Source organism: Vigna angularis, chromosome 4 (genome assembly GCF_016808095.1).
Source record: "Vigna angularis cultivar LongXiaoDou No.4 chromosome 4, ASM1680809v1, whole genome shotgun sequence".
In the NCBI taxonomy this organism is placed as follows: Eukaryota; Viridiplantae; Streptophyta; class Magnoliopsida; order Fabales; family Fabaceae; genus Vigna; species Vigna angularis.
In genome coordinates this window covers 37007095-37032827 of record NC_068973.1, presented here as the reverse complement: position 1 = coordinate 37032827, position 25733 = coordinate 37007095, and the positions used below count along the sequence as shown (strand labels likewise).

Below are 25733 nucleotides of genomic sequence, written 5' to 3'. Positions count from 1 at the left end.
ATTGTTAAATTTGGAATTGTAATCCAAGAGTGATTCTCCCTGCACTTCACGGTCTTCCTCCTGCACCTCCAAAACATATTTTAATTCTAATGATACCCTTCACAGATAAACCGCATTTCGAACTGTGGCAATTTTCTCCTGCACACCGCATTTCGAACTGCGGCAACTTCCTCCTGCACCTCCAAAAGCGAAAAGCACAAACCCACCGCATTTCGATCTGCGACTGAGATAAACCGCACTTCGAAGTGCGTTAGATTTTTAGGGTTTAGTTTTTTAATTTTTTTATTAGGTTAGTATATATTTATTTTATTAGGTTTTATTTTTATTAGGTTAGTATAATAAATTTAATTTTTTATGTTAGTTGTTAAATAAAATGTTTTGTTTTAATATATTTTGAATTATTTTATTTGTTTGTTAAATTTTGTTGAATTTGTTATTTTTCAACATATTATTATTTTCTTAATATATTATTTATTATGTATTTAATTTTATTTAAGTTTTTTAATTTTTTATGAAATTGAAATAATTATTAAATTGTTTATTGAATTAAATAATAATTATTATATGTAATGTTAAATATTATTTTGGATTTAAAGTGCAACAATTAATTAAAACGCAGTTCAAAGTGCGGTTAGGAAACAATTAATTAAAATAGGAAACGCACTTCGAAGTGCGGTTAAGAAACAATTAAATAGATAGGAAACGCACTTCGAAGTGTGGTTAGGAAAGAAACAATTAATTAAAATAGGAAACGCACTTCGAAGTGCGGTTAGGAAACAATTAAATAGATAGGAAACGCACTTGGAAGTGCGGTTAGGAAACAATTAAATAGATAGGAAACGCACTTCGAAGTGCGGTTAGGAAAAAATTAATTAAAACGCACTTCGAAGTGCGGTATTAATTTTTAACTTTTTGTTAATGAAGGGTAAAGAAGTAAAATTGGGGGTGCAGGATGAAGACAGTGAGGTGTAGGAAGAATCACTCGTAATCCAATGGTAGTAACATATGCTACAACATTTGGGTGTGTTCGTCGTCATTATTTGTATTCACATCCTCTGTCCTTTCATGTTGCCAAATGTTGTCGACATTAACAATATCTAATTTTAACAATGTTTTTGTATCAAAGTAGTGATTCTATCCCAATTCAATAAGGCTCTCATAACTCAAGTCCATCTCAAAGAGAATAAGTATTCTTGTAATCAACATTATGTATGAAAGAGACATGTTGTTCTTCCTGCATTTTACCATGTGCTGCATAATGTTTGACAATGTTATTTTTCAAACACTACAAGAAGAATATGTCTTCATGAGTTAGTTTAGCAAAATTTGTATCTCGAGGTGACAACATAGGAACAAACACATAATGGAAGAGTCTATCACTGATATTCCTAATCATCCGTCCATGCAAGTGAGGTTTGACCATGGAGTTTAAAGCTTCAAACTCATCGTACCGTAGGTCTTCGTGTATGGTTTGAATGGATAACTTTCAACCTTCATATGAAAAATTAAATATATCCGATATGTAGGTTTGATTATAATATTTATCGATTTCATCTCACTAAAGATATGACAATTACCATTAATTTTGAGGTTTGTGTAAAATACTTCCATACAGTAAGTGAGACTGTGGATTTACACAAAAAAATTTAAACCTTAAAATAGCAGGAGTTGTATGAAGTTCAATCCTAATTAGTTGAAGAACCACGAGAGTGTGATTTTAGGTGACAACGTGGTATAATTGATTTCATGCTTACACCACTACACAAAAACCATTCTTTCTCCTTTTTACATAACGAAAAACCAATTCCCTCTCTCCATATATAATCGATTTCGACCCATACATTCAATCCCAAACACGAAACTCAACATTTCTATCAACACATACATTCTTCCATGGTAATGAAACAATATAATGACACTAAGTTTCTCACCTCACGAATACTAGACTCCAACATTTATCTTCTTCAAACTTAGCTAACTTATATATGGGACTTTGCCATGCCAAATAAATACACTAAACCTTCACATTCATGAAGCCTCACCAACATCTCTCTCCCTCCTTGGTCAAAGACTAAAAGATACAGATGAATTTGAATTGTCCATGCAGGGAATTTCACTGTATCTATGCAGAAATCTTAAATACGTCCTCGAAAGAATAGCCTTATTTCAAAGTAAAGGCAAGGTCAGTTTTGTCTTTTCTGTTTAGATGAACAGTCCTCCATCTCTAATCTTGACATGTTACGCCGAACAACCTCTCCCTCTCTCACGTTAATCTGTGCCCTTAAATTCACACACAAAATCTATCTTTACACTTCCGCTGTAATAATGTCACACATGAAGGCTTATAGTTTTTTTATATTTTGCCCTTTTAGTCTTCATTTCTCTCTAGAACATTATACGTTGATTCTGAAGCTAGTAATTAGAAGTGAGATTCAACACTACAATAACTTTTGTTCAGGAAAAAGAAATAATCTTTTTATTTTTAAATATTCGTCTATTTATATTATCTATTTATATGTATAAACATTTTGAATTATATATATATATATATATATATATATATATATATATATATATATATATATATATATATACATATGCTGTGAACCAAAATTTAAAAAAGATGAGACATAAAGCAAAGTATGCTGCTTTGTACAAGCTAACAATAAATTTGTTTGGTGGGATATAATAAAGAATACAAGAACATATTAGTACAAGTAAACTTGTACACACAACAAAACACATTTTTTAAAGTAGATTTTATCACAATCACAATAAACTGTTTAGAATCTTAAAACAAAACAAATATGGAATCATTTATCTGATGTTACCAAAATGGTTACTTGAAACATAACTGACAGAAGTTGAAAACAAAAGTTGCACGACTGCAATGAATATGAGCAGTTGCAGTTCCTGAATGCAATTTATATTTAGTATGGAAAAAGTAAATTTGTTGAGCAGAATAGAGAAAGAAAAGAGGAAATGGGTGGGACAGTATTAATTGATAGCAAAAGAGTGGAAACTTAATTGCTATCCGTTAACATCCGTACTCAAGGAGGTTACAACTTGCAAACCCATGTGCATACAAACTACTTTGCTTTCCTCATATGTTTATTACTTTTTTCTTTCCATATCTCTTCCTGTCAAAACTTTTCTATTCTAATTTAATCTCCTTTTTAAACCATTATGATAAAATCTTAATATAAAAACATTAGTACTTTAATAGTAAGATAGATTTATAATATAACTAAATGAATGCAATTATTATCTTATAAATTGGTTTGTAATGGTTGTTAGATTAAAAATTTATTTTTTAAGATGATATTAAAGTTATCTGAAATTTATTTTAACAAGACTTATTGTTTGTTAAACGTATTATATTAACATTTGTTTGTTAATTTATTTTATTTTTATTATCGGATTATCATTAATGTTTAATTACATATTGTAATATATATGTTTAAAAGTGTGTTAAAAATTTTACATTGATTAAAGATAACATAAATTTTTAATATACAAGTAATTATAAATCTTAAGATTATAAATTCCTTAATTTTGGTATCACATTACTTAATTACTTAATTTGAATATATAATGTAATTATAAATTAGATATATGTAAAGATTATTAATTTTTATAATAACTACTTATATAGATAATTTTTAATGGATTCACAATAAATAAAAACTTAAAACTAAAGTTTTATTGTAAAAAAACACTCATTGTGTAACATCCCAAAAATACAATAATAACCATATAATAGAATTAATTACATTTCACAATAAACAGTGCAGTCTTACACTAATAACAATGTTCAAAAGCCGAACGGCGTTGACTACAGAGCTAATTACAATTTAACAGAAATAAGAAGAGTCAGGATCGAACGGTTTTACAAAACCAATTACCGAACGATCAAAACGAAACAACTAACATCTAAATTAACCGAACGACCTAAGGCTCGGCCTTAACTTCAACGTCCACCAAATTCTCCTCTTCAATTACATCTTCCAACAATGCGTCTCCTTCTGCTCACATCCACACGGATGATCATTGCAATTGACAAGACGGACGTACAAGGACAAAACAACACAATGAAAACACAGGGTAAGCTTATGTAATTTAATTCATACACCAACATATAAATAAACATTCCAACACACAAAAGTAATTCCACAATTATATCAGTACGAAGCCTATCACTAGACTGACCGTCCGGACTGTATGAATCTGTGTAGCTACGACGTTCGTTCACCCGGGTGATGTAGTAACTGGGATACCCTCAACAGCTGCCACCCGAGGTTAGCCCTATCAGTCCAAAGTACCCCTAAGGACTAGGACCTCCTGCCGTTCCCACACATGACCTACCCTCCTCTACGTGAGGACGAGTACTCACGGAACATCAGGATGAACTGTCAATTAAGCCTTGTCCACATTCATACTTTACGATATCAATATTCATCCAAGAGTCGTTCCTCCCCGGAACGCTCGTTCAAAATCTACAACCGTTTATTCATCTCATATACTGTTCATCCTTTATAACCTTTCACTTTAATATCATTTTCGTCTTCAGTTCCAAGGACATAAAATACTGAACGTTCAGCCCTCTTCATAACGAGGACGAACGTAAGGAACGAGTTCGAGAAATCTCTCGTTCCAGAATAGAATAAAGTCGACTACAATGACACACCACATATGACGAACGTCATTTACCACTTGAATCAGTTGAATGAACTGACTCTCGTGAGTTTAGATCAATACTCAAAGAATAATTTAAGTACAGAGGTTCTAGGCCGGATCCAATGGATATAGACACCTCAAGACGATTAAAGAACCATACTTAGAATAATTCAATTACAGAAACCGAATGCCAGTCAATGACCGAAAAGGATTTACTGAATTTGGACGAACGCTGTTTCAACAAGTTTGATAATTAAAGATGAGTACGAGCGTTCGGTATAAAGACCGAGCGCCACTCATCACGAACGCTTTGGGACGAGACCCATCACTGAGTTAAACTCATAATAGAATTATTCATAATAATAAATATGATACGAGATGGTGAAGATAGGGTTTAAAATAACTAAGTATCCAGATATATGTTTACAAGATTCTCAAATCCTCACATAACACTCAGGGCATCCACGCTTGGCCGAACGCTCAAACGTAGCACTATTACAAGAGGGCGTTCGTCCTCATCTAGAATTCTTCCCAGATGAAAGAATTCAATTTCAAAGAGGTTTATTAACAACACCGAACGGTCAAGGACCGTTCAATGACGAACGTACATTATCATAGGGAAATTTATACTCAAAGTTTCATTTACATTTTAACTCATCTCTCAGTATATAGTTTCATATTTTCATATACTCATATCATAGTACATTTCATATTTCTCATATGTCATCTCATAATCATCATCATATACCAAAAATCAAATATCACAGTCATGCTTCATACAACTCACAAAACGTCCATACAGCACAATACAAACATACGAATTAAATTGAATAATCCCCTTACCTCTTAAAGTGAACGGACGTACTAAAACACTCTTCGTCTGACTGAGTTCCCTTCTACCCTTACGTTCCACTCCTCTTTAAACTAATTTTAAACATCCAATAAACCAACAGAGACTCAGACAGGATAACAGCATGCAACCGAAGCTGGGTTTGCATGTATCAGAAAACGGACGGATAGGCATAAGGAAACTTACCAGTTTCAGAACTCAGATTTGTTCGGTTCAAAGTGAAGCTTGAGACGCCGGGAGTGCTTCTGCGGTCTCTAAATGATGATCGGAGAAGAAAAAAAGTGAGTTTGCTTAGAGAGAAGATAGGATTTCTATTGAGAAGGAGGAGAAATGAAAGATCAGATTTTTGGAAGACTAAGGGTGCATGCAGAGAGAGTGGGGAAGAAGGTTTTAGAAAAATCATTTTTCTTCCCACGTAAAACGAGCGTCCGCTCTCCTACTGACACCTGCATTCCACTATCTGATTTCAGATCCTCGTTTCTTGACACCTGACTTTAGCGCAGAGGGGTTTGGGTGCGTTTTAAATGACTCTGACAAGGGTTTTGGGTGCACTTTTAATAAGATAAGACAGGTGGATTTTCCGAGGTCTGACACATTGTACCACCAGTTATAGATAACCTTTTCCTGAATAAAATATAAACATGTTTAATTATAATATTTTTAATTTAATTTAAAAGATTTTATAAATTTAAGTTATAGCTTAATAAATATGTATTGTTAATGTAATTTTTTTCACATTATCAACTAATTGAAAAATATTTTTATTCTTAGTTTTAAAACAATTATTATAGAAGTAATTAAACTACGCCAAATAATAATTTATTATCGAATAAAAATAAAGAAAAAAGTCTTTATATTAGCAATACATATAGATAATTATGATGATCAAAGTGTTTATTATAATAGATATGTTTAAAATTATGTTAACTAAAAATGTCGAAAACTATTGTTCAGCTATTGTGAAGAAAAATTATAGGATTTCTTCCTTAACTGAAAGAAAAAACATAAATAAATAAGTGATAATTTAATCAACCATTACTCTTGAATATTATATACATCAATCCAACAGATTATCTTAATAAAGAGAAAAAAACCTTTGTAATCCTATCAATAAAAGAATCGTCTTTGTTCGGTTCAATGTCACAGAACAAAATTCTTACATAATATTACTTGTAAATAATGATAAACTAAAAAATTCTTAAAATTCAATTTAATGGTAATAGAAATAAAAGAGGATAGGTTAAAAACAAAGAAATAAGTAAATTATGTAGATAGAAAATATAGTTTAAATTTTTTTTATAATTTTTTCACCCATACTTCTAAACAATAGGAAAAAAATATCAGTTAAATCTATTGTGCATTATAGTTTAAAATTTATATAAAAAAAATGTATGCTGTTATGAATATTAATTAAAAATTAAATGTCAGAGTTTATTTAAGAGATATACAACACCCAATCAGAAAGAGAATATACAGATTAAAAAAAAAGTGAAGTTATCAAGGAGAAAAATTCTGATTGGTGATCACCTAATCAGTACATGTGCCTTTAGCGAGAGGACAAAAGCAAAGTCACTTTTGCATGACCCATATATTCAATTGGGTTTTGGCCTCTTGTAAATTCACTTTGCAGCAAAGTTTGACCAATAAGTAGAAAAGACTAGTAAATAATAATGACCAATAAGGTGGAGAGAAAATAAAAGTACATGCAGTTCTAGTCTTTAACCTGCTACACTATTTTTAAAATCTACTATCAAAAGTAGCTAAAGATTTGGAGTTCTAACAACCAACAAATTATGAAAAGACAAAACCACCACTATCTGTTGTCTGTAACAAAAAGGGGATATTGAAACATAGTAGTCTGGAGTGGTGTAGATTTGAGATCAATAATTCACAAAAGAAGACAGCTCGGACCTTTTATTAAATACGGATTTTTTTCAATGATCTAAACCATCGTTAAAATTTAAAACTCAATTTATGTGGTTACTTCACAGCATGGTTGAAGACAATTGAATACCATGATAATCTAGTAATTTCTGATTATATTAATTATCCAAGAATACCATGAAAAAAAAAAAAAAAAAACACACACACACACCAAGCTTTCGTCCAAGTGGCAATGGAATGGGTTGTGGTCCAACGAAAACTACATTATCATGCATTAGTTGAGACATTAACACAGTCAACCTAGGCCCACCATAACAAACATACTTCGTATCTATCCATCAATAAAATTTGGCAGATTCGTCTCTAAGGATATTTAAACTCAGTACAGCAATAAAAAAAACAGCTTAATTTGGTAGCCATATTCATATAAGGTAGAATGATTATGGAGTTTAAAAATACCAAAAGTGGGAAACGTAATGTAATGCGGTGATATGCATGTATTCACTGACTAAAATGTGGAACGCTCAAAGATACAAATTGAAACCAAATAAACCGTACAAACATTAGCTTCCACCACATCATTTATGCTGTACGTGTTGTCTCAACAAAACACCACCACAACCACAGCTCAGCACCGAGCAATGCAAAGAACGTTAATTAGATAGGTGGTAAGTAGTCAACCGTCAGTATCAGGTAGTGTGCCAAAGCATTCTTTAAATGAAGGTTGCTAGGCAAATATTTTCAAGTGTTGACTTAAAAATAACATCCCTCTAGTCTAGAAATAAATGTAAAAGTGATTAAGGATACTAGCCCATACTACAACTAGACTAGCCTAGCTAATTAACATGAGAAAATAATACTAACCAACAACGAGATTGATTACCACAAAATGATGAACAGCTAACCTGATACAGTTAAGGAATAAACAGTGAGAATAAATACCCACTTCTATGTTCTTTGATGCTTCTTTCCCCTCTCCAACTAACTCCCTTGTGCCTTTGACGATCTTTAAGTCATGCCCTTGAAGCTTTCAACTTTGATCAAGCATCTGAGTTTTCATCCTCCGCATATTTTCTCTTCGTTAAACCAGATTTCACCTTACCACTACCATTAGCATCACTCTTTCCACCACCTTTAAGAGGTTTTCCTTTAGAAATGGCAGACTTCAAGGTTTCTTGCTTGGATTTCCCACCTTTTGGAGTTTCTTGCTTAGACTTGGCAGCAGATTTTGGCTTGCTAGTGTCATCATCCTTTGATTCGTTAGCCTTGGAAGTATCAGAGCTTTTGGATTTATTACTCATTTTCTTAACAGCAGCTGCAACAATTTTACTGCTACCACTTTTAGGAGTACCGTCCTTAGATTTTCTGCTAACTCGGTCCTCAGATTTGCTAATAGTCTTGGAATCTTTGGATTTGTTTCCATCTTTGGACTTTTGGCTAGACTTCACGGATACACCCTTTGATCTACTGGAGGCTGCAGCTCCACCGCTACAAATTTAAGTAAAAAATTTAGTCGTAAAAAAAGGTGGAAATGGAATATATTATTTGATATTCACAAACCTTTTGGAAGAACCATCCACCTTTCCTTGCTTAGTTGATTCACCAGCACTGGTTTTCCCTTTCTTCTTCGGTGGCCTGAATAGAATCGGAGAACAATGAAATGTGAACAAGACCAAATAAAGAAACAGATGAAAACCACACTATGTGTGCGACAGCATCAAAGAAAAAAGAAATATACAGCAATAAACAACACAAGTCCATTTGAATCCTTCAAAAAGAGGGGAAACATAAAACAATCTACTGAAACGTTCTTAATTAAAAAAATCAAACCAGTGCAGCACATAGCCTAATTGCTTCACGAGGTATACAAATACCCATGTCATACAATTGATCACTTTAGTGAAATAAAAGGATACAAACACTATTTTTTAAAATATCTCTTTTAGCACTCAACACAACTTAAAGGCCAGACAAAATTGGAACATCAAATATACAACACAAAAAAATGTCCACCCTGAATCGACAAGGAGTAGGGGGGACAAGTTCCGAATTATGCCATGGGGGTCAAATCATATCAAAAGATCGCTAATCATCATTCACAAAAATACATTATTTGCAAAAAGTGTACGCTCAGTTTTTCACGTTACATATACCATGGTAGCTTTCTTTGAAACAATATATCCATCAAATCAATAATAAGCACAAACAGCACCAACTAAACCAAGAACATACATGCACAGAATTTCTGAAGAAGGACAACATCACAATATATGCACACCCCATAAAAACATGGGTAAGAAATATAGGATAATACAAATAAAATATGTATCTACAAAAGATGACATTAACCATAGAACATACATATCGGTGGAAGCATCAAGACTTTCACGATCACTTTGTCCTTCCTGTCAAGAGAAATAATTGCCATTAATTTATGTGCAGAAAAAAATTGGTGTATAAAGAAATGCCGTAGACCAACCTCATCTGCATCTGAACCAGCTTCAATTAACTTCCACTTTTCCTTCACGAGATTTAATGTTTCTTCATCACCATCATCGTACAAGACCTAAAATAAAGAACATGTCAGAAGATAAAATAGTAGGGACAAGTTCCGAATTCCATCATGGGCACAGCAGCATAAAAGAACAAAAAGAATAAGTTTAATGTCAATAATGGAACGGGGGAGGATAGAGAGATGACTTGATAAACTGTCAAATCACCTTGTGCTTCTTTTTGCCAGAATAAAAAGAATGAATAACACCTTTGTAAAACCTGTAACAAATGAGGTATCTGTGAAAATTTGTAGCAAATATTTCTATTATATAAAAATGAACAGGCAATCTAATCATAAACATAATGTGACTTCACATCAAACGTAAACCCTAGTTTAATTATTACAAAACAGTTTCACATACAAACAGATAAAGAAAATCTAGAACACAAACCATCAAGACCACAATAACTTCAACTGAATGGTTTACAAAACCATGCATGTAATAAATGTGACTGTGATACAAGTAATGCAAACATCATGAACACAAAGCAACATTAGTCCAGATTAAGATGTGTAAAAACAAATGTTCCCCAGCTAAGACAACCATAAAAGAACTAGAGATTATAATTTGAAAGTAAATGCCAAATAACAAGAACCACTTCCTGGCCCCTTATTAACTGAAATTTCCAGCAACAGCAAGTCAAAATGGAAGTCATCCTAAGTACTTACTCACGATCCTCAGGCCACCAAACTTTGACTCGTAAACCAACAAGGTTTTCACCATAGTCCTTCACATCAGACTCCTGGTACAGGAAAAAGATAATTACCAACCAAAGCAAGAATACAATGAAACTTTTTAAATTAGCAAGACCAACATAAAGGATTTTCCCAAAACAAAGGTTCCCTTACAAATATATCAAGGAAGTTCCAGTATCGTAATTTAAAAATTCAGAGGGAAAAGGATATACATTTTCTTTTCCTGAACTGCGTTTCCTTTTCACATTTGCCTTGGGAGTCTCCTCTGAACTTTCATCTTTAGTTGATTTTGTACCAGGCCTTGGAGAAGAAACCACTTCCTAAATAATTAAAATTGATTTGTTTAATGCTTTACTTGAAAAAAAACAAAGCAGAATAAAACATGCAGCAATAATGATAATATACAGAAGCAAACACGTATAAAGTGTGAAAAATACCCTGTCCACATCGGTAGCAGTTGATTTTGCTAGATCTGTTTCAGGGTTAGCTTTCGTCCTCCCTCCCTTTTTCTTGTCCCCAATCTGCTTTGAAGAGGACCCGCCACTACCCTTTTTGTTTTCATCTAATTTCTTCGCTGAATGCTTCTTAGCATCTGCATCAGTTGCTGCCCCACTTCCTTTTTTAACTGAATCTACAACACTAGTCTTTCTCACAGAATTCTGACCAAGTGCCTTTTTCATTGACCGCCTCGTAGGTTTGGCTTCTGAATCACTAGCTCCTCCCCCAGAAACCTTAGAAACATCTTCTCCAGCCACATCTTTTACAGGGCCATCTTTCCTTTTTGTTCGTCCAAGTTTCTTCGATCGACTTTCATCATGGAGGTTCTCACCTAGTGGAGAAGCAACTTCAGATTCATTGTTGTATACCTTTGGTGATAAAGTCTTAGCATCAACCTCTTTGTCATTCTCTGAAGGTCCTGCTGCTTCTGCTTCAACAAAATGGTCCTCGTGAGGGGAACTGGGTACTTTCTTGCTGTTGTTTTCAAGTTTTTTCTCAGTTTCCTTATCATTAGCAGCAACTTGACCCTTGGAAAGTTTTGCAGATTTAGTTGAAGAGCTTGATTTCTTCCTTCGTCTCTTGGTAGATTGTTCTGGCTTACTTTTACTGTTGTCAACTTTTTCAGAGTCTAAATCATTACACACCTCATGACCAGATATATTCAAACCTTCAGAGTGATTAGAGCATTCAGCATCCTCTTGCTTTTTAATGGACTTGGAATTAGTTAAAGCAGTACCTTCTTCAACGCATGCAACACCATTGCTCATGACCGACTTTGGAGATATATTCACATCAGGATTTTCTTGTTGAGAGGGACTACTAACTTCCCTTGGATCCTTTTCGACTACCTGATAAAAGCACAATCAACATATTCCGGTGTTCAATTCCGGATGACAACTTCAGAACCACAAGATATATAAAAAACAAAAAACATTAAAGTGGGGCCATACATGTGCCGACTCCTCACGTGGTCGTTTTGCCAACTCACTCTTATCTTCCTGAAACAAATCAATATGACAATAGTAAAATTTCAGGATTCTCTTATCATGAAATGTTTCAAATATTAATAGACAAATGACCAACAGAAAACTTACCGTGTGCTCACTTGTAACACATGTATAATTTTTCTCCAAGGCATCAGATGCGTCTTGGCATATTGAAGAAAGTACCAAACTATAATCACCCATAGGTATACCCGAGGATTTCACTGCTTGACCCAAATAGGGTTTAAGCTTGGTTGCACAACTTTCAAGGACCCTCTCACCCAATTTTTTGGCAATTGGAAAAGCTTCCTATATCACAATGATTATCAATGTCAAACCAATAATAAAATTCGAACAAAAGCAAATGTTCAATATCAAAATTGCAATCAACTAAAAGGTATGAAAGTGAAACTGTAAAACTACAACCTTGTCATCTTTTTTAACTCTGGCCAGAAGTGTAGACAGCAGGTCTAAGGATATATCTTCACTTTCCTCTAGAACAAGGGTCATAATTGTTTCCATGGATGAAAAAACATTTTCTGGATGATATTCCCTGAAATTTTCAAATAGACATTATTAGAACTATGTTGTCCATCCCCAAAATAAGAGTTTCCAAAAAAATGCACTAGCTTGTACAGCTACAACTATGCGCACTGGGTTTAATAATTTTTAAGAAAACCAGGATAAAAATTTTGTTAAGCACAATATAATTATATTTATACATGGCTAATTTTTATTAATTTCCCTTTTCTTGATTTCTATCAAGTTTCTTCATATAGCTGATATTTAGTTCGATTTTCTTGATTTCTATAGATTTATACATGGCTTATATTTCATATTTTTGTTGGTCTTCAATCTCATGCAAAAGTTATTGAAAAAGCATAATTGCAGCCAAATTTAAATATATTTTTAATTATCCAAAGAAAACATGAACACAAGGAGACTGAAGATAAAACCAATCAAGTTCTAATAGGGAGAGTCATAATATATGTGTATCAGACTGTCAGTATCCACCAGAGGTAAAATATGTATACCTGGTCAAATTTAAAGTATTTTTCTAAAATTATACTGAAGGAAGTAATCAGTAATCACACTAATATGTGTTTACAAGATAATAAGCAAGAAAAAAATAAAAACATTAACTTAGTTAAAACAGACAAAATAGTAACAAATCAGAATAATTAAACCATTCTTGAAGTAGAATTACAGATAACAAAGTATTTGAAGCCATGATGAAGCCAAACTTGACCATAAAGGATACCTTATTGCTTTAAAGAAATGCTGAAACATCTCCAAAATCAGGGCATCACATTCAAGATCCAGCATTACAACACATGATCTGACTTTTGCAACAGTTTCAAGAATTGAGGTCCTCTTTGCATATGATCGACTTAACGTATCATGTAGATTTTCAAAAGAAGATACTATTAATTGAAAGACCTCCTGTAAGAAATGTCATTGGTGAAATTCAGATTGATCACAGATTTACAGATATTTTTGTAAAAAGTAAGATCACAAGTCTATTCATATACTGTAGCAGAACAAATTATGCACACCTTCATTTGATCATCATCATAAGGAGCATCAGGTGCAGTGATTCTTGTTATTTCACTGATGCAAGAGGCAACTGCGACTTTGACATCATCATCTGAGTGCCTCAGAAGTTTGTCTGCAATCAATGCTTTCAATGATGGAGAGAGTGCAATTTGCATAGAGTTTGAAGGTGACTGTTCAACCTTTGATAGGAAGCTCTCTACTTGCTGCATGGCAAGGGAGAAAAAATAATATGTAAAATCACAAAAATGTATTTAGTCCTTTGACCAACCATTTAGTTAGGACTACGTCTTAGACATAATTAAGCAATTATTCTACTTCACCTCACTTCAGAGTTCAAAATCGTGATATACTTCAATTTTTATTAGATATTAAATCACGAACGGAATTAAGATACAAAATTATGTATGGAGAGGTTATATTTTGAATTGTGAATCATTTTATACCATGATTCATAAGATTCATAGACATTGAAAAATGAACCATAGTTAAATATAAGACAAGTATAACCATGCAAATAGACAACTAATAACAACCACTAAAAGAATAGTAGTTGTATGTATATTTATGCTGCACAATTTCAGCAACATAAACTCCAAAAAAACACTTTTGTTGCAGCATAAAATTCCTAAAACAATGATTATATGCAACTAAACAAATTTTGCATTATAGCCATTCAAAAGATTTGTTGTTGTTGTTGTTGCTACAGCGTAGCTACCTTGGACTATTATTGTTGCTAGTATTTCTACATATACTGAACAGCCTAAAAAAATTCTATCCAAATCATTCATATTTCATCCTCTTCCTCTCCAAGATCTACATCACTCGAGTCATCTTCATCTCCTGTGAAAAGTTCTTCTTCCTCATCTACTATGGATTTTCCATTTTTATTGGTCTTGGCGTTTAAGTTTCATATCTACGAGCAAAAGAAAAACAAAAAATTCTAGTTTGAACGTTGAAGTTCCAATTTCTAAAATTCTAAAACTATAAATAACTACCTCGCTTCCTATTTTTGCTTGGAGCTCCCTCTTCAACATCAAAATACTCATGTACATTATCCACAAGGAACGAATAGGCAAGAAATGAAACTTCTTTTCCGGTGATCCCTTCATCACCCGGCAAACATATGGGATCATAGGCTTCCCCCTTTCCTTCACTACTACTTTTGCCTCATCTCAAGTTGAAGATTGTCCTTGACATACACCAGACCATTTCATCCTTAAGGTTCCAATCTATTTGTTCTTTTATTATATGCAGTAGGTAAAAAAATGCTCTAATTCCTTTCACACCCTATTGCACCACATGTGAGGCTCAAAATTTTCATGGCCACCTTTTGTAATTATAATGTAATTAAAAATCTATAAATCATATAGAATGGTAATGAGTAATTTAATTATCAGGTTGTTCGTTGTTTCTATAGTATCTTTTGCCATGTCCATTCCAAAAAGCAACTTTGCTCCCTTGAACTTTTCAATTTGTTGATCCATTGCAATTCCTGTTCTTGCAGCCAAAGCCATTCTTTGAAATGTTTCACACAAACCAACCAACACTCACTATGTGGATTGAAAGTGTTGTCATAAGGATATCTACCACTATAAAAAATAAGTTAATGAGAACAAGAAAGTAAGTGCTTAGTAGGACAAATGTAACTAGCTTACCTAGGATTGAGATAATAGGCTGCTGCAAGGAGAAGCCTATGTAGTTGTAAATTCCATGTAGTGTCAATAATTTTCCACACTTTTTTATACCTTGTTTCTTGCTTTTGGAATTCAGCAATTTGCTCCTTATCTCTCAATCCACTGTCTCATAAATGGATGGCATGGATGGTTTTGTACCAACATCTACAAACCTCAACTTTTACAAGTGGAATCACACATTTAAGGAAGTATGTGATTGATCTTCAAAATCTACCATCACTCAACAATAGATTCATCACTTGCTTAGCCTCAACTTTAGTAGCATGTCAACTTTATTTGCACTTTTTTGTTGATTAATACAATTTAATGTAAGAGTAGAAACACATGTGACAGCTAGTCTTGCTAATGTTTTCTTTACATTTCAGGAGCTTCACAATTGTTTCTTTCACTTCATCTCAAACACTAGGACAAGGAATAACATCTTTGTTTGTTCCAATAAGATGATGCTTTGTCCTTGCTATGCCACCACAACAAGCATGAAAACAAAATTCACATTTTACTTGTAGTCTATTAGTAGGAAGAGTTTAACAATAGCCCTAAGTAATATCAGGCTCCCCTTTTTTTGTCTATTTCTATAAAGCAAGTGTACAGAAGAAAACTCACTCAGGAGTAACACATGTAATGAAAGGTAAGGGACCAGCAGAAAAACGTGTTGTTGTAGAGTAGAAAGGAACATTTAAGAGACCACCAAGTAGACATGAGGAAAAGACAGAGATAAGTGGGTAACAAGAGTAGGCAGAGAAGAGAGATTATGGATAAGATAAGAGTCTGGAAGGGAAGAAAAGGCAAAATAATAACTGGGCATGGCTGGAGGGAAAAGAAAAACCATTTTACCTCTCTTCCCATGCTGATTCTGGCAAAAAATCAAAGCAAAATTAGGGCTTTTTCAAACAGGGTCATGCAAACTAACCCGTTTCAGAATGTAACCTGACCTGTTTCTGAGTGCAACCTGAACGCGGTCTCTCTCCCACGATTCAAGGCACAATTCAAACAAGAATGCAATTCATGAAATTCCAAAAGAGATTTGAATGATACAAGATAGATCTAGGAGCGAAAACCAAGTGTTACAGCGATGACACCATAGGTGTAGAGAATGGTATCATACATACGGATAATGTATCACTCAATTCTTACTACCATGATTAAAACTATAAGATCTACCTTTCTACATGTTGCCTGAGTTCACAGGCATTATTTAAATCAGAACAATTCTCTACTCACCTAAAGGTAAGAAGTGCCTAGGTGAGAGGACAAACAAGGCTGATTCTTCACACTACTTAATTATGCCCATGGCTGTAATTTATTATCATAATACAAACTAATTGACCCAACAAAAGGACATATAAGAATGGCTTAGTGATGAAGTTGGAAGGAAGGGTCGGAGAGGTTGTGGGTTCAACAACGCCCCCCCCCCCCCCCCCCCCCCCCCCCCCCCCCCCACACACACTAACTATTTGGAGATATAAGGTTGGTATGGTGGGTTTAGAAGGGAGGGTGGGAGAGGTTATGGGTTCAACTCCCCCACTAACAAATACTAACAACCCGATCAAAAAAAATTTACCCAACAAAGAGGAGAGAAGGGAACCAAAGTAAAGAAAATGGAACAAAATTTCAAATCCAACACTTGAATACCATAGATTTATGTAAGATAGGATATGATAAACAATGCTTAGTATTTATCAAATAGAGTGTATACAAAAGACAAATTCAATAAGAGGAACAGAATCAGTTAAAAAGTATTGTGGAACGGACTCAAGGTGCAAAATCGTGGAATTGTACGATTTCACTATCTAACTCCCAATTTTATCAACTATTTTCTATGATAAAATAATTAAAATGTTATTGCAAAACATAGTTAACTTACAATGCAATAGGAACAATTAAAGAGATAATTAGTTTTTTTTTTAATATTTTGATATGTCTTTATTGGATACTTAAAGAATTGTTTATCTAGTTCTACAATTTTATATTCATGTTTATGGTTTGTCTAAGGTGAACCATAGACTAAATCATATCCATTGATACGGTATATTTAATAATAAAGGGTTCAGATTATATAAATAATGATAGGTACCAGTAGAAGTTCAAAGACTAAAATTATTTTTTTTCTAGAAAGATGGCCTGATAAGGGTTCTGTAAGGAATGCAAGGTGATTCCAATCGGGAGCCTTACTACACAACATAAAGATGAGGTCCATGATGTTTGTCTTGAAAAGTATAAACAGAAAACACGGCAAGTTACCAATCAAAGTATCAATAGGTGCCAACTTAAGGGAAATGGTTATTCAACATTTAAGAAAAAGATACCGGAGGAAGGAAATTAGGAATCACTTGGTAATGTTATCGTCAAGTGGGATGAAAAGTCTGAGAAAACAAGGAAGGTTGCAAAGATAAATTTGGGTGGAACAAGAGATTTAGGTTCAAGAGATACAGAATTTTGGTGGTGGAATGAAAATGGCAAAGACATGGTAAAGAATAAAAGAGAATGCTTTAAAATCTTACATAGGTGCAACAGTACTCAAAATTAGAAAAGGTATAAAATCCAAGGAATGAGACAAAAAAACAGTGTAGGAAGAACCACCTAAAAGTTTATACAAGAGATTTGGATTAAGTAAGAATGTAAGATGCATCAGGTAAAGTTTGGACAAACCACAACGAGGAAATTAATTTTATAAGGTTTTCAGTAGAAACAAGGATTGACTCTCACCAGAGAAGTAGAAATACAAGAAAATGAACAGAAACTATAGAATTTGAATCAGAAAAGTAACAGAGATCCATACAAAGAATAGCTAATGGCATAGTTGTTGGATCAAATGGTATACATGTTGAAGTTTGGAATGTGGGAAAACAAGGTATCATTTTGCGCACTAAGCTTTCAACAAGATTTTGATATATAGGAAAATGCCAGATGAGTGGAGGAATAGCACTTTAGCCATATATTCAAGAATAAAGGATATATTCATAATTGTGCTAATTATAGAGGTATATAAAACATACGAGTAACACTATGAAAATATGGTTACGGGTGATTGACAATAGAATAAGAGGCAAACTAGGAAGGTCTATGTTGAAATGTAATATGTTTTTAGATATAGGCTCTGTAGGAGCCTATTGTTTACTGTTTATTGTTGATTACTGTTTTTCATTATTGTATAAGTATGTGTTTAGTGTGAAGATAATAAAATGAAAAAGAGAGTTTCTTTCTCTTAATTCTCCAAAATGGTATCAAGAGCCAAGCACCGGGGCTCTCTTCTGTAGACGCCATCAACCACCAGCCGCCGCCGTCGCCGTTGCCGTCGCCGTCGCCGCCGCCGCCGCCGTCGCCGCCGGTACCCCATTTTCTCAGGAAAATTTAGGGGTTTTGTGCGCCTCCGTGAGCGCGACCCAACCCTGGTGGTCGCCGTCCCTGCAAAGCCCTCACGCGCTGCCACGCGCCGCCGCAGCCCGCCAGATCTCGCGCGCGTACTGTTCACGCGCCGCCCTACGCTGGTCGGAATTTCACCGCGCATCTAGGGTTCCGCTCGCCTCACTCTCCTGAGCCTATATCTGATCTTACTTCCCTGTTTCAGTGGGTGTAATTGATACCTAGGGTTTTCTCTCTCCCAATAGTTGAATATCTCTCCAAGTCTGGTTCATTTTCCGATCTGTAATGGCATCTACTGCAATTAATTCCTCTCTATCTGCAACTCCTATCATTACATCTGCAAAACTCAACTGGAAAAATTATTTATCTTGGTCTTCTGCAGTGGAATTATGGTTTCTTGGTCAAGGACACCATGATCATCTAGAACAAGATATCTCTATGGTTCCAGATGAAGAAAAATCTCAATGGCAAAAATTGGATTTTCAGTTATGCGCAATTTTGTGGCAGTCAGTGGAGCAAGAGGTTTTAGATATCTTGAGACCCTATAAAACATGTTCATCATTCTGGAAGAGGGCAGAAGATATTTTTGCAAATGATGTACAACGTCTTTTTGATGCAACCCAAAGAGTAGCTTCTCTAAAACAAGTCAACCATGACATGGTTTCTCATATAGCAAAGGCTCGGGCTGCTGTAGAAGAATTAAAGAACTTCTTTGTAGCTGATTCATTAGAAGGGATCAATAAAAAGCTTGACAAGTTTTACATGGTCCTAATTCTGAGAAGCTTACACTCCGATTATGATCATGTACGTGATCAAGTTTTAGCTGGTGATCAAATCCCTTCAATGGATGGTTTGGTTACTCGACTTCTTCGAGTACCTCCATTGGTGAAAGATGAGAATTCAATCGATGTTATTGGAACATCAGCTATGATAATGCCACAAGGAAGAGGAGTGCCACAAGGAAGAGGAGGAGGCAGAAGCAACCGAGGACGTGGTGGTCGTAGCATACGTCCTCCTCCTCAATGCACATACTGTAAGAAACTAGGCCATACTCGAGACAAATGTTATGTTCTACATGGATATCCAGACAAAGTTGCTCATGTGTCTAAATCTGGTGATCTAGAATCCAGAATTTCAAATGAAGAATATGAAGAATTTTTACGTTACAAATCTGGAAAACCGTCTAATCCTGGCCAATCCTCTGTCATGACTAGTGTGCCTACAGCCAGCTTATCTCAATCTGTGGAAGGTCATAATCCATGGATTCTGGACTCAGGTGCCTCAGACCATATCTCTGGTAACATTCCTTCATTTTCTTCATTGTCTTCTCCAAGAATTCCTCATCTCATTACCGTTGCCAATGGATCAAAAGTGAAATCTCAGGGAATTGGAACAGTTTCCTTATCTCCTTCACTAAGTTTAAATTCTGTGTTATATGTTCCCAATTGTCCATACAATTTAATCTCTTTGAGTCAGTTGACTCGTACCTTAAATTGTTCCATAACCTTTACGGCCAATTCTTTTGTTATACAGGAACATGGGACAGGTCGTCTGATTGGAGAAGGACATGAGTCTCAAGGACTTTATTTCTTAAAACCTCATTCCTCAGTTTCCTGCTTTACCACTTCATCCCCCAAACTTCTGCATGATCGTCTAGGCCATCCAAGTTTGTTCAAGTTGAAGATGATGGTTCCAAGTCTCAAAAACATCCAAGTCTTAGATTGTGAATCTTGTCAATTAGGAAAACATGTTAGATCTTCCTATCCTAAAAGATCTGAGACACAGTGTGATTTTCCTTTCTCAATAATTCATTCAGATATTTGGGGACCAAGTCGTGTTACTTCATTTGGTTTTAATTATTTTGTAACCTTTATTGATGAATTCTCTCGATGTACTTGGGTTTATTTAATGAAAGAGAGATCTGAACTTTTGTCCATATTCAAGTCCTTTTTTATTGAAATTAAGAACCAATTTGGGAAGACAATTAAAATTCTTCGAAGTGATAATGCTAAGGAATACTTCTCTCTAGCATTTTCTTCATTCTTATCTTCCCAAGGAATTTTACACCAGTCAACCTGTCCTCACACTCCACAACAAAATGGCATTGCAGAAAGAAAGAATAGACATCTCATTGAAACTGCACGTTCCTTAATGTTGAATACTAATGTTCCTGTACATCATTGGGGCGATGCAGTCCTCACTGCCTGTTTTCTTATCAATAGGATGCCTTCTTCCTCTCTTAATAATAAAATTCCTCACTCTGTCATTTTTCCCAACGACACTTTATACCATGTTTCCCCACGTGTATTTGGGTGTATGTGTTTTGTTCATAATGTTTCTCCAGGTCTTGATAAGCTCTCAGCAAAAGCTATCAAGTGTGTTTTCTTAGGATACTCTCGTCTTCAGAAAGGGTATAGATGTTATTCTCCCTTCACAAAGAGATATTATATGTCAGCTGATGTCACATTCTTTGAGGATACACCTTTTTTTTCTTCCTCCATGGAGGATCGTTCCTCTGTTCAACAAATGTTTCCTTTACCAACATGTGATCCTCTAATTATTCCTGATTCAGTACCTCAAAATCAAAATCCAAATAACATTGTTCCTCCACCTCTTATCACATATCAACGTCGAACCCAATCTCGAACTCCTAACACTGACGATCCTCGAGACTCAGATCCTTCTGCATCAGATCCTCAGACCATGGATCCTTCATCATCTTCACCTTCTACTGATTCAGATGATAACTGGCCCATTGCCCTCCGTAAAGGTATTCGTTCTACTCGCAATCCATATCCTATTTATAATTTTGTGAGTTATCATAACTTGTCTCCTACATATTTCTCCTTTGTTTCCTCATTATCATCGACTAAGGTTCCTAATAATATTCATGAGGCACTTGTTCATTCTGGATGGCGACAAGCCATGGTTGATGAGATGAAGGCACTTGAACACAATGGCACTTGGGATCTTGTCCCTCTTCCTCCTGATAAGAAGCCTGTTGGTTGTAGATGGATTTATACTGTTAAAGTTGGTCCTACTGGTAAAATTGATCGCCTTAAAGCTCGACTGGTAGCTAAGGGCTATACTCAAGTTTATGGCCAAGACTATTGTGATACTTTTTCTCCTGTGGCTAAAACCAGTACCGTTCGTATTTTTCTTGCTATGGCTGCCATTCGTCATTGGCCTCTTTATCAGTTAGACATTAAAAATGCCTTCCTTCATGGTGATCTGGAAGAGGAGATATACATGGAGCAACCTCCTGGATTTGTTGCTCAGGGGGAGTCTGGATTAGTTTGTAAGTTGCGTCGTTCCCTTTATGGCTTAAAGCAATCACCTCGAGCTTGGTTTGGTAAATTTAGTCAGGTGGTGCAAAAATTTGGACTGAAACGTTGTGAGGCGGATCATTCAGTGTTTTATGGTCACTATTCTCCTGACAAATGTGTTTATCTCATGGTGTATGTTGATGATATTGTTATTACAGGGAATGACATCACTAGAATTAATCAGTTAAAGAATCATCTGTTCAATCACTTTCAAACTAAAGATCTGGGTCGTCTAAAATATTTTCTTGGTATTGAAGTGGCACAGTCAAAAGAAGGTGTCATTATTTCACAAAGGAAATATGCTCTTGACATTTTAGAGGAAACAGGTCTGACAAATTGCAAGCCCATTGACAATCCCATGGACCCAAATCAAAAGTTAATGACAGATCAGGGTGAACCTTTCTCAGACCCAGAGAGATATAGAAGACTAGTTGGAAAACTCATTTATCTTACCATAACAAGACCTGATCTTTCTTATCCAGTTGGAGTTGTGAGTCAATTTATGCAAAATCCACATGTTGATCATTGGAATGCAGTACTTCGCATTCTCAGATACATAAAAGGAAGTCCAGGACAGGGACTATTGTATGAGAACAAGGGAAACACTCGGATCGAAGGATATTGTGATGCAGATTGGGCTGGTAGTCCAATTGATCGAAGATCTACTACAGGATATTGTGTTTTACTTGGTGGGAACCTTGTATCTTGGAAAAGTAAGAAACAAAACGTTGTTGCTCGATCTAGTGCTGAAGCTGAATACCGATCTATGGCTCTGACTACATGTGAACTTGTGTGGATTAAACAACTTCTTCAAGAATTGAAGTTTTGTAAAAATGAGCAAATGAAACTGTACTGTGACAATCAAGCAGCTCTACACATTTCCTCCAATCCTGTGTTTCATGAGAGGACGAAACACATAGAAATTGACTGTCATTTTATTAGAGAGAAGTTGTTGTCAAAGGAACTGGTTACTGAATTTGTCAATTCTAATGAACAACTCGGAGACATGTTGACCAAATCTCTAAGGGGGCCTAGAATTCAATTTATATGTTCCAAGCTTGGGGCATATGACTTATATGCTCCAGCTTGAGGGGGAGTGTTGAAATGTAATATGTTTTTAGATATAGGCTCTGTAGGAGCCTATTGTTTACTGTTTATTGTTGATTACTGTTTTTCATTATTGTATAAGTATGTGTTTAGTGTGAAGATAATAAAATGAAAAAGAGAGTTTCTTTCTCTTAATTCTCCAAAAGTCTACAATAGATGAAATTTATTTATCTTTTACAGAGGTACCAAAATACAAAGAAAAAGGCTTATGGATTTTGTTGACTTGGAAAAAGGTAATGACTAAGCACCAAGAAAAGTGTTGTGGAGAAATTTGAAAATGAAAGGTGTTAGAATGGCTTATATTGTTAAACAAGCCATGTTATGTGGGTAGAGATGTGAGAACACCTAGATGTGAGACTAAAGGTTTTTTTCTAGAAAGAAAGGAATAGGATCAGCTAGCAAGGGACATACAAAAACCTGTTTCTTTTTGCATGTCTTTTGCGAATGATAAGTTTTGGTTGAGATATCAACGAAGCAACTAACCCTAAACTTAAACTTTGGGACAGACTTTGGAATTCACTTAAGTGGGAATACGATAGCGCACAGGCATCATAATTTGAGTGAGACAAGAAGAATCTCTTGTAGAAATAAAACTGGAACGTGACACCTGGGATTTTAGGATACAGACAGGTTATTTGTGACTAAATAGAGCACCTAAGAACTCAAGTACAACTTTTGTCGTATAACTGTATGTCCCGACAATGCTCTATGGTCATGAATGTTGGACTTTACAAAAACAGCAAGAGAAAAAAGTCAGAGTAGCATAAATGAGAATGTTATGATGGATATGAGGTAACACAAGAAAAGAAAAAACACAAAATGGTTACATGAGAGTGATTAGTATGGCACCAATTAAGGAAAAGGTGACAAAAAACAGACTAAGGTGGATTAGATGTGTATAAAGACAACTCCGGGAGATACCAGTGAAAATAGTAGATTTATGGATTTTAGTCCGGTGAAGATCAGGAAAGGGAGGCATGGAAGGAAACTGGAAAATTAGTCACTGCGGATATTGTCAAAAATAATATCTTTGAAACTGTGATCTTGGCGGGTGTTGTTGCAACACATTTTCCTTGCAAATCATCTGACATTATTAAATTTCACACAGAATCACTGATCACCAGTAGCCCAAGCCAGTACCACACCAAATCTCCAAAACCACATAGATAACTTTCATGCCCTTGTCACAAACATCCCAAGTTACAGCAACAAGCCAAAAATGTCAAGATATACTCAACATCAAATTAACAAAAAGGTGGAGGGCGAGACAGGAAAGGGAGGTACAGGAAGCATAGTGCAGGATGCTCCAATAATATCCAGAGGAGGACAACCATTGTGGTATGGTTAAGCAATTGCAACCACTAACACCAAGCCAATGTCCCCACACCCACCTAACGTCACTGTTGGCACCGCTCCAAACCCTCCTCCCAATCTCACCACAAACAATAATCAATAATTTCATCAATTGACAAAAACTGAACAAGGCAATTCCAAGACCTAATTCAATTTCTTCACCACCATTTATTTCATACATCCATAATGAAGAAAATAGGTGTCGACTATAATAAGTTCCAGCATATTAATATATTACCCATCATCACTTCCCAATTAGAACTCCATCACTTTATGTACAGCAGAGGAGAAAATATATAATATACACCATATCATATTATATTATATTGGTATATATATTAAATCATTCACTAAAACAATTATCCCTTCACCGCCAAGACAATTTAGGTATCAAAGAAAACAATTTCGAATCCAACATTCCTTGCATTCGTACTCATATCAAAACCACACACAAACATCAAAGTCAAATATTCTAAGCCAAATATTCTAAGCGACCAGATTGCGGACAAAAAATGTTAACTACATGCATCTAACAATAAAAAAAACAAAACAAATTCGAATATCACAAGCAAGTGTTAAAATAACTTTCTAAGGGAAGAAATGTTATTACGTCTAGAAGTGAGAGAAGGTCCTCCACGGATGACGGAGGATCTGCGAGTTTGTTACCGGCCTCGAGAAGTTGGTCTTCCAATTCTTTATCTGTAGTCGCCATTGGTTGTGTCGTTCCGGTCTCTTCCTTTTTATCTTCGACAGACTCAGGCTGCTTCACTTCATTCGGTCCATGGAACCGTTGCAATCCAACCCGATTTGAGAGTAGATGTGGATGGAACAAGGAAATTAGGGTTTTTTCAATTATTTTTCTTTCCTTTCCCCCTTTTCCTTGCCAAAAATGAGAAACAGAAAAGAGAGAGTGTGTGACAGATAAAAGAAAAACTAAAGAGAGAGAGTAAAGTTCGTTTTAAAAAAATGGAGAGGAAGATTTCTTATGAATTATATCTATTTTCCTGTCCCTTACAAAAAGCTAGCATTTACTACTTTCCTATTTCCATATAGAATAATATTTCTATCCAAACAGTACATAAAATAATAATAATAACTTTTATTTATTTATTTTTGTACTGAAATGTAGTGAAGATACTAATGTGCCTTTATGAAATATTGTTACACTAAGTAAATATTTAATAAATTATT

At 34.9% G+C, this 25733-nt stretch overlaps 1 protein-coding gene across 2 annotated transcripts; it reads right to left on the bottom strand.

Annotated features, from left to right (window-relative positions):
- Nucleotides 1-8123: 8123 nt before the first annotated feature.
- On the bottom strand, nt 8124-25504 carry LOC108331557 (sister chromatid cohesion protein PDS5 homolog C). Of its 2 annotated transcripts, XM_052876824.1 has the most exons (15): nt 25153-25503; nt 13699-13902; nt 13404-13585; nt 12569-12695; nt 12254-12451; nt 12110-12157; nt 11896-12007; nt 11099-11826; nt 10874-10981; nt 10635-10708; nt 10132-10183; nt 9891-9977; nt 9773-9816; nt 8972-9046; nt 8124-8899 (listed from the first exon to the last, which is right to left on the bottom strand). In XM_052876824.1, the coding sequence occupies exons 1-15, from the start codon at nt 25252-25254 to the stop codon at nt 8452-8454; spliced, it is 2589 nt and encodes an 862-aa protein (XP_052732784.1). In that variant the 5' UTR covers nt 25255-25503; the 3' UTR covers nt 8124-8451. The 2 variants fall into 2 exon arrangements, with proteins under 2 accessions (XP_052732784.1, XP_017421803.2); XM_017566314.2 differs by having other exon boundaries at nt 11099-12007; nt 25153-25504.
- Between the last annotated feature and the right edge of the window lie 229 nt (nt 25505-25733).

Bases quoted from the DNA above. Each gene is read 5' to 3' on its own strand.
- LOC108331557 (XM_017566314.2), bottom strand. From the start codon at position 25,254: ATGGCGACTACAGATAAAGAATTGGAAGACCAACTTCTCGAGGCCGGT. The intron at 13,586-13,698 runs GTGTGCATAATT...CATTTCTTACAG, and splicing joins ATGATGATGATCAAATGAAG to GAGGTCTTTCAATTAATAGT. The intron at 12,452-12,568 runs GTTGTAGTTTTA...ATTGTGATATAG, and splicing joins GAGTTAAAAAAGATGACAAG to GAAGCTTTTCCAATTGCCAA.